At 35.1% G+C, this 12,746-nt stretch overlaps 3 protein-coding genes across 4 annotated transcripts; 1 reads left to right on the forward strand and 2 right to left on the reverse strand.

Moving 5' to 3' along the window:
- LOC121742302 (50S ribosomal protein L9, chloroplastic-like) lies at positions 1-3,010 on the forward strand. Of its 2 annotated transcripts, XR_006038027.1 has the most exons (7): positions 2-233; positions 339-466; positions 951-996; positions 1,485-1,582; positions 1,667-1,714; positions 2,072-2,250; positions 2,656-3,010. XR_006038027.1 is itself a non-coding variant. In XM_042135410.1 (6 exons), the coding sequence occupies exons 1-6, from the start codon at positions 93-95 to the stop codon at positions 2,190-2,192; spliced, it is 582 nt and encodes a 193-aa protein (XP_041991344.1). In that variant the 5' UTR covers positions 1-92; the 3' UTR covers positions 2,193-2,449. The 2 variants fall into 2 exon arrangements, 1 of the variants encoding a protein (XP_041991344.1); XM_042135410.1 differs by lacking the exon at positions 2,656-3,010 and having other exon boundaries at positions 1-233; positions 2,072-2,449.
- A 3,342-nt stretch (positions 3,011-6,352) lies between these two features.
- LOC121811481 (zinc finger protein ZAT5-like) lies at positions 6,353-7,343 on the reverse strand. The gene has a single exon (XM_042212351.1). It carries the CDS (start codon positions 7,224-7,226, stop codon positions 6,576-6,578), a length of 651 nt encoding a protein of 216 aa, XP_042068285.1. The 5' UTR covers positions 7,227-7,343; the 3' UTR covers positions 6,353-6,575.
- Positions 7,344-10,078: 2,735 nt separating this feature from the next.
- LOC121742169 (superoxide dismutase [Cu-Zn], chloroplastic-like) lies at positions 10,079-12,627 on the reverse strand. The gene is made up of 8 exons (XM_042135225.1): positions 12,311-12,627; positions 12,040-12,101; positions 11,914-11,953; positions 11,742-11,837; positions 11,620-11,651; positions 11,468-11,543; positions 11,270-11,323; positions 10,079-10,386 (listed from the first exon to the last, which is right to left on the reverse strand). The coding sequence occupies exons 1-8, from the start codon at positions 12,597-12,599 to the stop codon at positions 10,361-10,363; spliced, it is 675 nt and encodes a 224-aa protein (XP_041991159.1). The 5' UTR covers positions 12,600-12,627; the 3' UTR covers positions 10,079-10,360.
- Positions 12,628-12,746: the final 119 nt, after the last annotated feature.

Raw genomic sequence — 12,746 nt, forward strand, 5'->3', positions numbered from 1 at the left:
GAAGGATAACGGGATAAGATTACTTGAATTCAACTGCAGCAACTCCACTGATCGAAATTCGAAACTGCCGATTCTAGAATAGTTTTGTGGCAATGGCTTCCACGAGTCTTTCATGGACTGCATCTTCATGGCTTCAGAATCACGCCTTCTCCAAAAATACCGCCGCCAAAACTGCCGACGGAGCTCCACTACTCCGAGTTTTAGCTCAAAAGAAGGCCAGAAAACTGCGCAAGGCATGCGTGAAATCAAACTTCATCTTTAATTGTTTGTGTTCCTCGTATTTTTTTGATTTTATTTTTGTGTTTTTACTCTTAATTCCCTTTTTTGGTTTGATTTAGGTTATATTGAAGGAGGACGTGACAGCAGTGGGGAAAAAGGGGCAGCTGATGGATGTGAAAGCTGGATATCTTAGGAATTATCTGCTGCCGCTGGGCATGGCGCAGATTGTCACCCCTCAACTTATCAAGTAATTGTTTCACATTCATATTTTTTAAATTTCGTTTGTTTTGGTGTGTTTTTCCTTTTCTATCAGCAATGCTGTCGTGTTTCTACTATCTCTGGATTATGTCTTGTTTATATACTTTTGATTATCGAATTTATGTATGAATTTACTTTGTGAAACGAGGTATATGATCAAGACGGATTAGATCATCTTAGTGCAATGTATCTGAATTATGATGTAAGGGCACCTCTGTAATTCATACTACTACTAGATATGGTTTTGTTACTTACGGTTGGATTTCCTCGTAGTAATCCGATCATCTAGAAATTCTCGAGAACAGAGGGAGTAAGATGTTGTTTTAGACTTTTAGTCTTTATTTGATGTGATGCTAAGTAGTTTTCGCGTGCCATACGTGATTGATTGATTGTTGTTGCTGATTTTCAAGCACAAGTATGACAGTCTGATTTTTTTAGTTTTTCTTGTTTAAAGTTTCTTACTTCTTTGCTAGGGAAATGAAGATGGAAGATGAGAGGATTGAGGCCGAGAAGAAAAGAGTAACTCATTATTTTATTTAGCTGTATATCAGTATCAGATTATCTGAGGTTTCCTCACGCTGCTGCATTATGATTATCTAAAATGGAACAATTTTTCTAGTTCATAAATTAACTAGTATTGTGGCATAAAGAGGCCAAATTTTGATGATAAATGAACAATCACAGATAAATTATGCAAAACATAACTACCAGCTACTGCATGATTTCCAAAACTTTTTTGATTCTCCCACCAAAATATAGGAGAATAAATATGGATAACAAATGTGATGGATGGAAGTGTAAAATAGAAAAACAAGTGTTTATAGGTTCCTCTAGGCAAGAAGTATTCCTACAACAGTTTAGTTTGTACACTTGATCAACTGTCATACCATGATATATAATTATTGCTATCTTACCGACTTAGTTTTGGTTGAGGGACACTATGTTGAAGTTTTGAATCGAAGGATATCATTCGAGTGTGTTATTTTCTCTGACAATATGATTCTTAGGTTAAAGAAGAGGCACAGCAGCTTGCCACAATTTTTGAGACAGTTGGTGCTTTCAAGGTGAAGCGCAAGGGTGGGAAAGGAAAACAAATTTTTGGATCGTAAGTTAACTTTCGCTTTTCTACACGTGTAACTAATATATACCATTCGTGTGGCCAATTGCTGACATATTCTCATAATGACAGTGTCACTGCTCAGGACCTCGTTGACATTATCAAGGCCCAACTTCAGAGGTACATTTTTTTCAGATTCATGCTTATGCCTTATACTTGTATTGTATGTGGCGACTGTCTCTAAGTAGACTTCAAACTGTTCAGGAGTTCTTGGGAATCCATGGTTTGAATGTTCAGTGTCCTTTAACTTATAGCACTCATTCTATCATTAGTATGTCATAGACCTTTCTTCGGTTACCATCACATACAATTTTTATTTTTTGTTTAGATGTAGAAACATTTTAATGATTCAGTATCTGCTGTGGTATTGTTCTTTGCACTCTGCAGAGACTTTGTAGCACTAATTGAGATGCTGATGGAAACTCTTTTAATTGACGGCTGTATATTACATTTGGCTTTAACGCTTACTTTTTTTAGGGATGTCGACAAAAGAATTGTCTCACTTCCAGAAATCAGAGAAACTGGGGAATACATTGCAGAGCTAAAACTCCATCCTGATGTCACAGCTCGTGTAAGGGTGACTGTGTATGCTAACTGAGGACATTCCAGAGATACACATAAAAGCCCAAGTTTCTGATTTTGGTGATTTTCTCAAGGTGTGTGGTTATTGGTTAATTGGCCATACCCGGGAACCGTATAACTGCAATTCCTCTGCATGCTTCTTCAGCACATTTTGATCTACATGTACTTATGAGTCTGATTGAGCCCCAATGGTCAATTTTCACCTATTCGCGAGGGACACCTACTTCTGTTATTTTGTTTCCACTTTCTATGCATGCTTTGGAATAAGTTTTATGCCAGGCTGTCAATTGACCAAGCAGAGTTGAACATCACCATCATGGAAAATTAAAGACTGACATGTTTTCTTGAACTGAGCCGAACTAGAAATCAAGAACCTAAGTGGAATAATGGTGAATTAAGTAGAGCATTGCCAAGCTTGAGTAGTAGATTGAATTTATTGTACTCACTTAAGATTTCTGTTTCTTTTCCTTTTCATGTAGGATTCTTCGTGGTTCAGACGGTTATATGTTTTACGTCTGAGGAGAATTCCATCTCTGTAAGTCTTTGATCCAATGTACTTAATTTTGAGGCTACAATTGCTTTGGCTTTTTGTATTATATCTATTTCCTGTTATAGTTTATTGGGATTCATTAGCAAATGGGGATATGGAAATGTAGTTGCATTCTTCTATCACAACATCTTCTCACAGAGTTTTAAAATTTATGGAAATCAATCATTTGGTGATCTCAATAGTTTTCTGAATAATATATTTATGTATAAAGAGATACAAGCTGGACATATACTCAGTATCTGAAACAGCTATGTTCATGTTTTATGAAAAAAAACTTATCAGAATCCCTTGTAGTATCTCTTGTAGATAGTGACCGATATCTCGTTGATAAGAATTTATCTGGAACTATGGTCATTTTCCGCGTTGTTCTCCTACCATCTGCTAGTCATTTCATCAACCACCTTTCTGATTTTGAATTAACAGTTACACTCTACATGCTTTTGTATGCTGAATTCATGCATCATTTTTCAAGAATTTAAGATGGATTAGACTGAGATTGGGATGAGATATTAGTAAAGCTTTTGCTACAGCATATTTGTGGAAAAGAAACAGACAAAACATTATAGTTAAATTAAATTCAGCAATTATTGAAGTGAGTACAACTGTGGTTGGTGGTGAAGGCAAGAATCTCACTCCAAATAATATTTAGTAGAATTGTTGAATTAGTAACAATAATTGTGTAGTTGCTATAAGATTATGGACTTACCTAATATATTGCGATGTTCCCACTCTATCAGGTCAATTTTCATTTATGATTTAGCTCACAACTTGTCCTTTGAAATTTGAATTATGGAAGAGAAATTTTTTACTGGATTAATATCAACTTGTATTTGTTTTTCCTCAAAAGATTTATTTTCCAATCTTAATTTAATGTTGTATTTTACTTCAATAAATATATTGCAGGCCCCCTTTATAAAAATAAACATATTGTCGGTATGATATCATTAATATGGCAAAAGTTAGAAATGACGATAATTAATCAACAAACTATTATTTAAAACCAATAATCATGTTCACATGATACATTGTCTAATGCCTAATATACACACTGAGAATTGACAATTGCAAATGTAAAGAGATATACTCCACTAATCATCAATTGGTCGACTAATATGAATTGGTGATTGGAAAGTGATCAGAAATTAGGAAGCGATACGAGTGCTCGTTTTTTATTGTGCAAGTTAGTCAAGTTTTACAGTTGATGAACATCGACTTTGCTATTGTTAAAAGTAAATTCGTTATTTCGCTAGAAGAATTTGTGAAGCACTACTACTAATTAAGTAGTAGTACTTTATTATTAGTATAAGCTGTATAACATAAGTACTGATTAATTAGTGAATGGCCATTAAAACTTTGGCCAACGTATCACTTTTGCGTGTGGAATAAAATACTTTTCTAATTCGATTACTTGTCACGCATCTTTAACTCAGACATTTGGCAAGAACATAACTAATTTTTCGGCCGACTTCAAAATTTGTGGAGGCCAATCTAAAAGGAATTGATTTCAATAAAAAAAATACTCCTATAATCATTATGAGGTGTCAAGATGGGATTGGCCATACTTATTACGACTCATTTCTCTTATATATATATATATATGATCAAATACAAACTCTCTATAATACAAACTATACAAACTGAGGTCAATGAAGTGTACAGATTCTGTCAACGGGGGCTAATGTCAACAGGGGCTGATGTCAACGGAGTGTACAAATTCTGTCAACGGGGGGCTGATGTCAACGAAGTGTACAAATTCTGTCAACGGGGGCTGATGTCAACATGGTGTACAAATTATGTCAACGGGGGTGTACAAATTCTGATTGTTCGATGTCAACAGAGTGTACTGATTTGTAGGAAATGTTGACATTAGAAAAATATCTTATAGTACCCGTTGATTAATTGTATTAAGTTAGTAGGATTAAAGTTTGTATAGTTTGTATTATAGAGGGTTTATAGTTTATCACACCCCTATATATAGGTGTGAATATATATATATATATATATATATATATATATATATATATATATATATATATATAAGACCTAAAATTGTTTTATAATGATCATAATTTTATTTAATTATTGACCATGTCCAATCTCATGGTCAGGATTTAGTCGGAATTTTATATTGAGGTCATTTTTTGTATTGATTATTTTTTAATATATATGTCTAATTATTTTAAAATTAGTCAAATTATGGCATGTCTTCGCCTTTCAAAATCTAAGTAACAAATAACGAAAATTTTAAAATTTGAAATTGTTTGATGATATTCCGATCAAATGTGATATCGAGTTGGTGCACACATATAAATTTGGTTAGATGAGACATGCTATTGGACATCTAAGATTTTTTTAAATTTCATGATTTGTCATTTAATTTTTTAAATGTGTGGCACAAAACAGAAACTATATATATATTTTTTAATTTTATAGGTTTTGTGTGGGTGAGATAATTTTTTTTATAAAAATGACAAGCTGTAATCCGAAGCAACATCAAATTGCAAAAGCTTAACCAAAAAGATACTGAGGCTGTGCATCACCTAATTAGTTTGATTGATTATACTATATGTCTAACTAAAAATATTAAGTATTACGTTTACACAGTGTTTTCTTTGACAATATTTTTGCTTTTCTTTTTTATGCTTAGATTGGTGGTGACAGGTGAGCAATAATATTGGTTCCTTTGCTCACCAATCTCTAAGCGGTTTGAGCCTTTTTATCTCTTATCAAAAAATATATATATATTGAACCATTGCAATTTAGAATTTCATAATTTTATAATACTCCAACAAAAAAATGTTTTATCATGTTGAGCACTATCACTACTGACACTACATGAATACATGATATGTACATGTGCTGGCAAATAAAACTAGCATGAAATAAAAATATTTTAAATAGTAGTCCTGATTAAAGTGGTTTGGTTGAAAACTTAGGAATTAATCAGTCCAATAGTTAGGTGTAAATTAGTGGGGTTAGACCCTGAGAGCTACTAGTGAAGTGAGGTAACTGATAAAAATAAAGTGGATTAAGTAACAAATTGATGTCAAAGTGTATTTAATGGAACTAATTAATATATATACCAAAATTCAGAATATAGGCACATGGGATTGGTGGTTCTAAACTATCTTTTCTTCGAGTAAAAATTCAATGATCCGAACGTACTATTATGTAGTGTATCTGACTAATCAACTAATCATAATTGCAAACGACTTGCAATTCCTAATTAACCATCTATTCTTCTATGGAGTACTTTTTTTTCTCATTTGACTCATTTCTAATGAAATGGAAATAATTCTCAACTCATTTGCTTTATCTTCCTTTTTCAATCTTTTATGGTAAGGTTTGTATATTTTGTTAGTAGATTTGTACCACTTTTTTCTATTTTTCGTTATCTTTTTCATCTTCTATTATCATATGATGCATTGTGATCCACAATTAATATCACATGCATACTGAATTGAGAACTTTCGCGTCATCCACCACACGTAAAATAGACCGAAAAACTCACTCGACATCCTTCCGCGATCCACACTATTTCACTCACTCTTATCTCACTTTACATACTAATTGGAAACAAAAAGAGCATATAGAAATATGCATCATGACTCACTTTTCGTGAATGAAAGGCAACCATGAATTGTGACCACTTGATCACTCCAATATATTTCAATTCCAAACGTAAAAACCAAATAAAATATTTGGCTCGATTCAAAGAATTGCTGATCATCAACATCAGTTGTTGATTAAAAATTTAAAAATGCCACTTATAATTTCATAACACTATCCAAATTTTAAAAATTATAAATAAATTATTCACATTAATTGACCGATATAGTCAACCCTCCCTCAGTAGTGGCAATCCGCCGCCGCCGCCGCGAAAATCAGCCGCGGCTTCGAGAACTCCTCCAGCGGCGCCGGAAAGTTGAGATCCAACGAGAACACATTCCGACGACGATGATCGTGATCGCTAGAATCAGAATCATCGCCACTTCTCGCCGCCGGCGGAGGAGAACGGTGTCGTCTCATGTGGCCGCCCAGCGCCTGCCCCGACGCGAATTCCGATCCGCAGATTGAGCACTCGTGGATGGTACTCATCTGCAGCTTTATTGGAGGCGGCGGAGTGTTAACAATCGTGTTGAATTTACCGAATTTGGCCGCCTCCGGCGCCGGCGGTGACCTAATTTTACGATCGAATAATTCCGCGGCGGAATTAGGTTTTCTGTGGCTGGCGCGGTGGCCGCCTAATGCTTGAAAGGAGGCGAAAGTGCGGCTGCAGGTCTTGCACTCGTAGGCGTCTTCGGCGAATTTCCGGCGGCTGGATTGGGGGCGGAGGCGGCCGCGGGCGAGGAGGATGAGGCAATTGGCGAGGTCTTCGTCTTCTTCTGTGTTTGCTGATATAATTTCAGTGCTGGAGGGCGATGAATTTGAATCGACGTCAGCGATGGCGGAGGGGCGGTGGCGCTTTCGTTTGAATTCTTCCGAGAGATTGATGCTCATCGCTTTGGAGTGAGTGGGAAAGTGGAGAGGAGCGACGAGAGAGAAATCAATAAGACTGTATATGTATTTATAGTGTTGATTATAAGTAGGATTAGTGATTTAATCATTTAATTAGTAAGATGACTAAAATGGTGAATGTGTGGGAGTTTGTGGAGTGAAAAGCAAAGCATGTGAATAGTCAACTAACAAGTAGATTCTAGCCACCAATCTCCTTGCCTATTTCCAACTTTAGGGTATTCGCAATGAAGACTTCAAATTCGAATCATGATTATATCATTTACGTGTTATGTCAGTTTTTAAGTTCAGACTTCAAACGTCCATAACTCAATGTGTTACTAGACTTGCCGATTCCATGCATTTTTCACTCAAATGGTCAATTTGCGGTGTGTCTCACTCTCCCACAATAGACGATTTGTGCTCGCATCTCAGATCTGACCATATGTTGTCACCGATTGTGAATGTCTTATTAGACTGGAGTTTGATTTTTCCCCCACTAGCTACACACACCAAAAATTAGGTTTCTTTCTTTATTTTTCTTCATCATCATTTATGTTTAATTTATGACAGTAATTGCTATCCCAAAAATATTAACTGCACTTCAGTTAGTAATTATTTAAGACCAAATTTTACATGTGGCGATGAAAATTTGTACATTCAATGCAAACGTAACTACCGTCACTATATATTTCTTCAAAAATAAAAATAAATGCGGAAAATGAAATATTATATCGCCACCCTATACGCTAATAATATTATACTATAAAAATTAGTGTGTGGTGATGACTGATGAGCATATCATACGTATCACTAATTTACATACATGCATAATTATGGAAACCAAAACATTTAATTAAGTTATTTTATTAAACGTGTCTTATTACAAATTTTCAAAATGATTAAATAACATCTTTTAGAAACGGCTGAGAAATACTCCATATAGTAGTGTTGATAGCCCATTATAAAAATTTATGCCTAAGGAGTGGGTCAATAAAGCCCACAATATTAGGGTACTCTAAAGTGTAGCAGTATTATTAATGCGAGGAAGGATACATAAATTTTATATATTTAATTAATTGTATTGGTTAAAATTAATGGAGTGCCGTACATGTATAATTGAAACTGATTTTTTAATGCTTGATTAAGTTTATACTAGTATCTAGATGCAAAGGTAAGTCATTATTTAATGGGTGCAAAAAAATAATGGTCATGATAGAAAATATACTACTACTATTAATAAAAGATTGAATTTGTACCGATGAGTGATTGAAAAGGTTGAAATTTCTTGATTTAATAGTTTGTTTTAAAATTTTATGAAACTGATCCGAATTTGACAAAATTTCTAATTTAAATGAAATTATGCTTGAAAAAAAGTACAGAGAGACAACAATATTCGGTTGACTTTTAAGATTTATTCTGCTTAGGACTTAAATTAAACTCAATGTCGTTTTAGTGTACATAATCATCAGAGAGATAAAAGCATAAAATACACGTAATTTAAGATTTTATTTGAGTGTTTAGTTTATTTTCGTAGTTTAAAAAAACACATGTTGTGATAGTTTTTATGCAATTTGTGTTCTTCACGTTTATCACTCTCCTTTCAAGTAGCTTATATATATTTAAAATTTCTTTATAAGTCACACATTAAAGCAGGAGAGGAGATTGAGATTGAGATTGAGATTGAGATTGAGATTGAGATTGAGCTTGAGCTTGAGCTTGAGCTTGAGCTGGATTAGATTTCAAATATCAAGACAATATTCCAATGTAAATCGAAAATTCCAATACAAATTCATAAACAATGATCAAGACTAGTTGAGAAAAAAATATTGAATCTAATATAAAAATACAGTTATAAAGTAGTAATCCCTCTGTTCTACGGTAGTGAAGTCATTTCATTTTCTGCACTCATTTTAAAAAAATAATTAAAATTATATAAAGCATTTTTCTATATTATTATCTCTCTTTCTTTACTCTTTCTATAATTTAACTATTTATTATTATTTTTTTGAAAATGACTCTACTATGAAACGAAAAGGGAGTATTTTTCAAAATGAGTTAACTTTAATTGATTATAATGCACTTGTGATAGGTGGAACAGCTACTCCTTAGGCTTAGGCTATGCTAACCATAAATATCGTCGCAAATTAGATTATTTGTGGTGATTTTTTAAGTATATAAGTTATTTATGTGAATTTAGTTTAAGCTAACTTTTTAATACTTAAGAAAAAGCTAAAGTGGCAGGTCTATAGTCGTGAAAGTGATAGTATTAACACATCGTGACATTAGTTATTCAAATTTATTTTATTCCAAGGGATAAGTCTATTCCCAATTTCTTCATATTTTGAAAAAATATTCTCAATATATGTTATTGCAAATTGCCACAAAAACTATATAAAATATTTCAAATTACAATTTCATCTAATTACAAACAAATCCAACAATTAAGAAAAAGTCAAAATTATATAGTACTCTAATTGAGTATGATTGAAAGTTGCGAGACTAACCAAGATTTTATTAAAATTCTGGCAATTTGCCCAATATAAAATCCCCCAACTCTCACAATAGTTTGAAAAATATCTGAAACTAAGTAATATCCATATATTTATATCAATCTAACTATAATTATACTACTATATCCCATCAATAGTTCACAATTACCCAGTATAAAGTGGCAGGAATTGAAGTAATGGTTATTATTTTCTATCTGAAGCTTTGTAACAAGAAGTTGGTGTCCCTTCCACGAATGTTTGGTGAAACGAGACGAAAACACGACTCTCGATCCTGGCAGTTCCGAGGGCACCTTAGTAAGGCCCTCGTTCATGAAACATGACATCCAACCAGAAATTTTTACCACATTTAACAATTTAATCCCGATTTTATTTCAATCCAAGCAAATTCGAGCAATAACAATGGAAACGAGCTTAGAATGTTTAAGAAGCAAAGGGGAGTTTATACGATGATGGTTATATCTATCTGGCAGACAAGCTCATGCACACAATTATTTGTAGACAATGATAGATGCCACTTCTCTCTAATACCACAATGTAAAACCGCTGCTACCATTAGCCTCTCTATACGAACCACAGATAGATGCAGAGTGCACAACGGGGGATGCCTTTTTGAAGCAATGGCGTAGTTTAGAGGGGAGTCAAACCCACGACCCCTGCACGTTGCATATAAAAGAAGGTATCAATGAGATGAAGAATGTTGGTGCAAAATGAAACAAATTTGGGCTCTATAAAACATTTCACCAGAAATAAACATGATATAATCGGGTGGTTATGCTGCAGCCTTAAACACATCTAGAGTCATGCAATCAATTATTCAGAGGCCGCAGACTCAGAAACTAGATTCGTGCAATCAATTATTCAGATGTTTAATTAGCTAGAAGAAGAAGAAGATGATTATGATGATGATAAAGATAAAAACAGCCAACCAAGCATATAATGAGATGATGAAAGAACAACTTGAAGAGCTAAAAGAGAATATAAGAACGTCAGATTTAGTCATGGAGTACGGTTTTGCCTAGGGAAAAAGGTAATTTTATGGGGATTAATTTCAAAAAAATCACAAAGTTAAAGCCAAGTTTCAATTGCAAAATGAACCTTTTTTTCCTTTTTAGGACCAATGTCTGTGTGATGTGGCAGCCCAAATTTGTAGGTATTCCACTTAAGAAAAAAAAATATGAGATCCCGAAAAAAACCAAGCCCACGAACATGTTTTAGGTAAAATTTTCTTCAATATAAATTAGCTCTAAAACTTTTAGGTCAACTTTATCCACAACTATTTAGATTCTCAAGAGCTATGAGATTAGTAGTTAGCCGTCACCATATATGCACACAACTGAAATCAACACATACAATTGATGCAAATAATGTTTTAGGTGAAATTGAGAAAAATGATTATGAATGGATTTGATATTGCTTGATGCTCAGATCTCGAGAAAGTACAAACTGCAGAGCCAATGCGATATATTCAAATGCAGCAATGTCATGATTCGGGCAGTAGAAAGTCTGAGAATGCATTATAAGAAAAAGGTTGCCTACCACAAGCCAAGCGCCCTCCGGCATTGCCAGTAGAAAGACTGAGCTCATGACCACCTGCGGATCAAACAATTCAATGGAAGTTGATTAAACTCACAAGCTAGATGGATATGAAATATGGTGACTTCAATTGCTGCAGAGGAAATTGAAAGACAGAACGACTGAAAAAAGCGTCATCATAACTAAAATTATTTAACACACCCTTTCCAAGATCATCCTCGAGTTCATGAACAACAAAGGCTCTTCCAACAACTGCGTTAGGACCAGTCAAAGGTATCTGCATTTTGACAAACAAAATGCTCAGCTCATACTTTTAATCCCAAGACGAACAATCATTACATATAGGGTGCTACCTGAGAGTCCACTATTGTTGCCTCAGCCACGCCTATGTCAATTTCATCGCATCAGATTAAAAAAGGTGAGAACTTGAACGAATGCAAGAGACGACATTAGAAATGCGAGAACAAAATAATACCCTCGGCGTTGGCAATTATGTTTCCCAGGTCACCCGCATGACGGACATCATCTTTAGGAGCTCCGTGTGTCAAACCATTAGGATTGAAATGTGGTCCTATCAATACCAAAAAATAGCATCAAGAACAGAAAAAGCATTTCAGCTTATGATAAAAAATCAATAAAGTCCCAACCTGTTGAAATGCATCCATTTGTAGTGTCACCAAACTCGTGCTTCACTCACAACAGGAAACAGAGTTTTTTTAGATTCATAACTCAATTGTGCAAAAGTTTCCCAAGTTTATCAAAAAAACACTCACCAAATGAAATCCGTGCTTGCCCGGAGTGAGCCCGGTGATTCGAACGTTCACAGTAGTTGGTCCTACGACGCCAATCAAACGAATATATTAAAGTGAAATCACAATGTATGCTGATAAACGATAATCAGACCATAACGTGCAAATCCCATTTCATAAAAGATGCTGAATTGGATAAATAACTACAAATTCAGCAGTATAAGCACAAGAGCACACATGAAAACAACGAAGCAAAGGTGTTCGACGAAATGACTGAGAGAGAAACTGAGCTTACCTTCGCCATCCTGGGTAAGAGTGACAACGCCCTCGACGCCGGAAGTCCCCTTGAGGACGGCGACAGCCTTCTTGGCGGCGGATACGACGGCGAGAGGCTTGGGGGCGGCGGAGGAGAGGGATAGAAATGGGCGGATATTGGCCTTGAGAGCGACGCCGTGGAAGGAGGAGTGAAATTGGGGCGATTGTGAAGAGGTGGAGGAAATGGTGGGGAAGAGGAGAGGTTGGTGGGGGGCGGAGACGGCTGCAAGAAGAGAGTGTGCGGCCATGACTGCGAGAGCTGCTTGCATAGGATTGGATTAGGTGAGTATGTGTGAATGGGCGACGACTGTTGAATCCTTTCATTTATTTCTCTTTTTTCGCCACGTTGTTCTGCTGTCGTCATGTTTGGGCTGGGCTTTCTTTAGATTGATTCGGCCCGAGTCCGACCTTTACTT

This window comes from Salvia splendens, chromosome 7 (genome assembly GCF_004379255.2).
Source record: "Salvia splendens isolate huo1 chromosome 7, SspV2, whole genome shotgun sequence".
Classification (NCBI taxonomy): Eukaryota; Viridiplantae; Streptophyta; class Magnoliopsida; order Lamiales; family Lamiaceae; genus Salvia; species Salvia splendens.